The sequence below is a fragment of the Dipodomys ordii genome, unplaced genomic scaffold (assembly GCF_000151885.1).
Source record: "Dipodomys ordii isolate 6190 unplaced genomic scaffold, Dord_2.0 Scaffold425, whole genome shotgun sequence".
Lineage (NCBI taxonomy): Eukaryota > Metazoa > Chordata > Mammalia > Rodentia > Heteromyidae > Dipodomys > Dipodomys ordii.
The window spans coordinates 16,788-18,139 of NW_012267641.1; the positions used below are offsets into that span (position 1 = coordinate 16,788).

At 48.7% G+C, this 1,352-nt stretch overlaps 1 protein-coding gene across 1 annotated transcript; it reads right to left on the reverse strand.

The window, feature by feature from the left end:
* Positions 1-344: 344 nt before the first annotated feature.
* Positions 345-1,127, reverse strand: LOC106001795 (vomeronasal type-1 receptor 94-like). The gene has a single exon (XM_013036772.1). It carries the CDS (start codon positions 1,125-1,127, stop codon positions 345-347), a length of 783 nt encoding a protein of 260 aa, XP_012892226.1.
* Between the last annotated feature and the right edge of the window lie 225 nt (positions 1,128-1,352).

Sequence of the window (1,352 nt, forward strand, 5' to 3'; positions counted from 1 at the left end):
ACACACACACACACACACACACAGAGAAAGGCACATTCAGTAAGACTTCAAAATATCAATGTTTTAAAATTTCAGCATATCTGAATTTGAGTAACTTGTCTAGTGCTCAATCCTCACAGCTCCACTCTAGGTCCTTTGGTGTTCAATTAGATATTATAGTCTCATGGACGTTCCTGCCTGGGCTAGCTTTGAACCTGTATCCTCAGATGTTAGCATCCTGAATAGTAGAATGACAGGCTTGAGACACTGGCTCCAGGCTTCTGTGGTGTTTCTATCATCCTACAAACAGCAAAGATGAGGTGAGCAGAGTTGGATTGCCACCATGGTCTTGTCTTCACTTCCTCTTATAATGGATCATTCTTGGTATAACATAAGTGAGTGAACCATTGTGAAACCATTCTGTTATTCTTCATGAGCAAGAACGGACAGAGGGTGGGGTAGCTGAAGGACAACATCACAAGCACACCCTTGGATTTGTTCAATTTCTCCAGCGTGTACAAAGAATACATAGTCACAATGTTGTTGGAGCAATGGAAGAACACGAAGCAGCTGACCAGCAGCAGGATGGTGTGGGTGACTGTGTTCTCGGGCGCCGGCTGGGAGGCAAGGCTGGGACTGTGGAGGTGCCGGGCTCTGCGGCGGTGTCGGTAGAGAAGCGACACCATGTAGAGGCTGGGGGCCACCATGAGGACCAGGGACAGAGCATCTCGCAGCACAATGGAGCTGATAATGGACATTTGGTTGTCCATTCCAAATTTCACTTGACAGTACGGATGAGAAAATCCCAGTCTCATGACGGTTGAATTGCAATTGGATTCCACAGTTTCGATCATGTGGAAATAGATGATGGAATTCAAGATCCAGAAGGAGAGCAGGGAGGGGAAGATGCAGGCAGAGGATCGGCTTTTCAGCCAAGCACACTGGGCAGGGTTGTGGCTGATGGTGAGGGCCTGGAAGGTGCTCAGGAAGGTGGTAGTGCAGGCAGACAGTCCCCGCGTGACTCTGAACAGGAACAGCACCGCCTTACACGTGGCATCATCCCAGAAACACAGGACTCCATAAGAAGAGATGATGTAGGGCATGGACTCAAAAATGATGTTCAAGGCATTGACGAGGGTCAGGTGCATGAAAAACTATGGAAATGGGCTTCCAGAGTCAGGTGCATGAAAACTATGGAAATGGGCTTCCAGAGCCGAGGTTTGCACATGGAGCTGTACGCGTACAGTAGGAAGAGGACACAGTTCCCCAGGATGCCCAGACACACCTTGGACACAAAGAAGAGCCTGAACACAGTGTCGCCTGTGGATGCTGTCATTGTGTGAGAGAGAGAGAGAGAGAGAGAATGTGTGTGT

Bases quoted from the DNA above. Each gene is read 5' to 3' on its own strand.
- LOC106001795 (XM_013036772.1), bottom strand. From the start codon at position 1,127: ATGCACCTGACCCTCGTCAATGCCTTGAACATCATTTTTGAGTCCATG.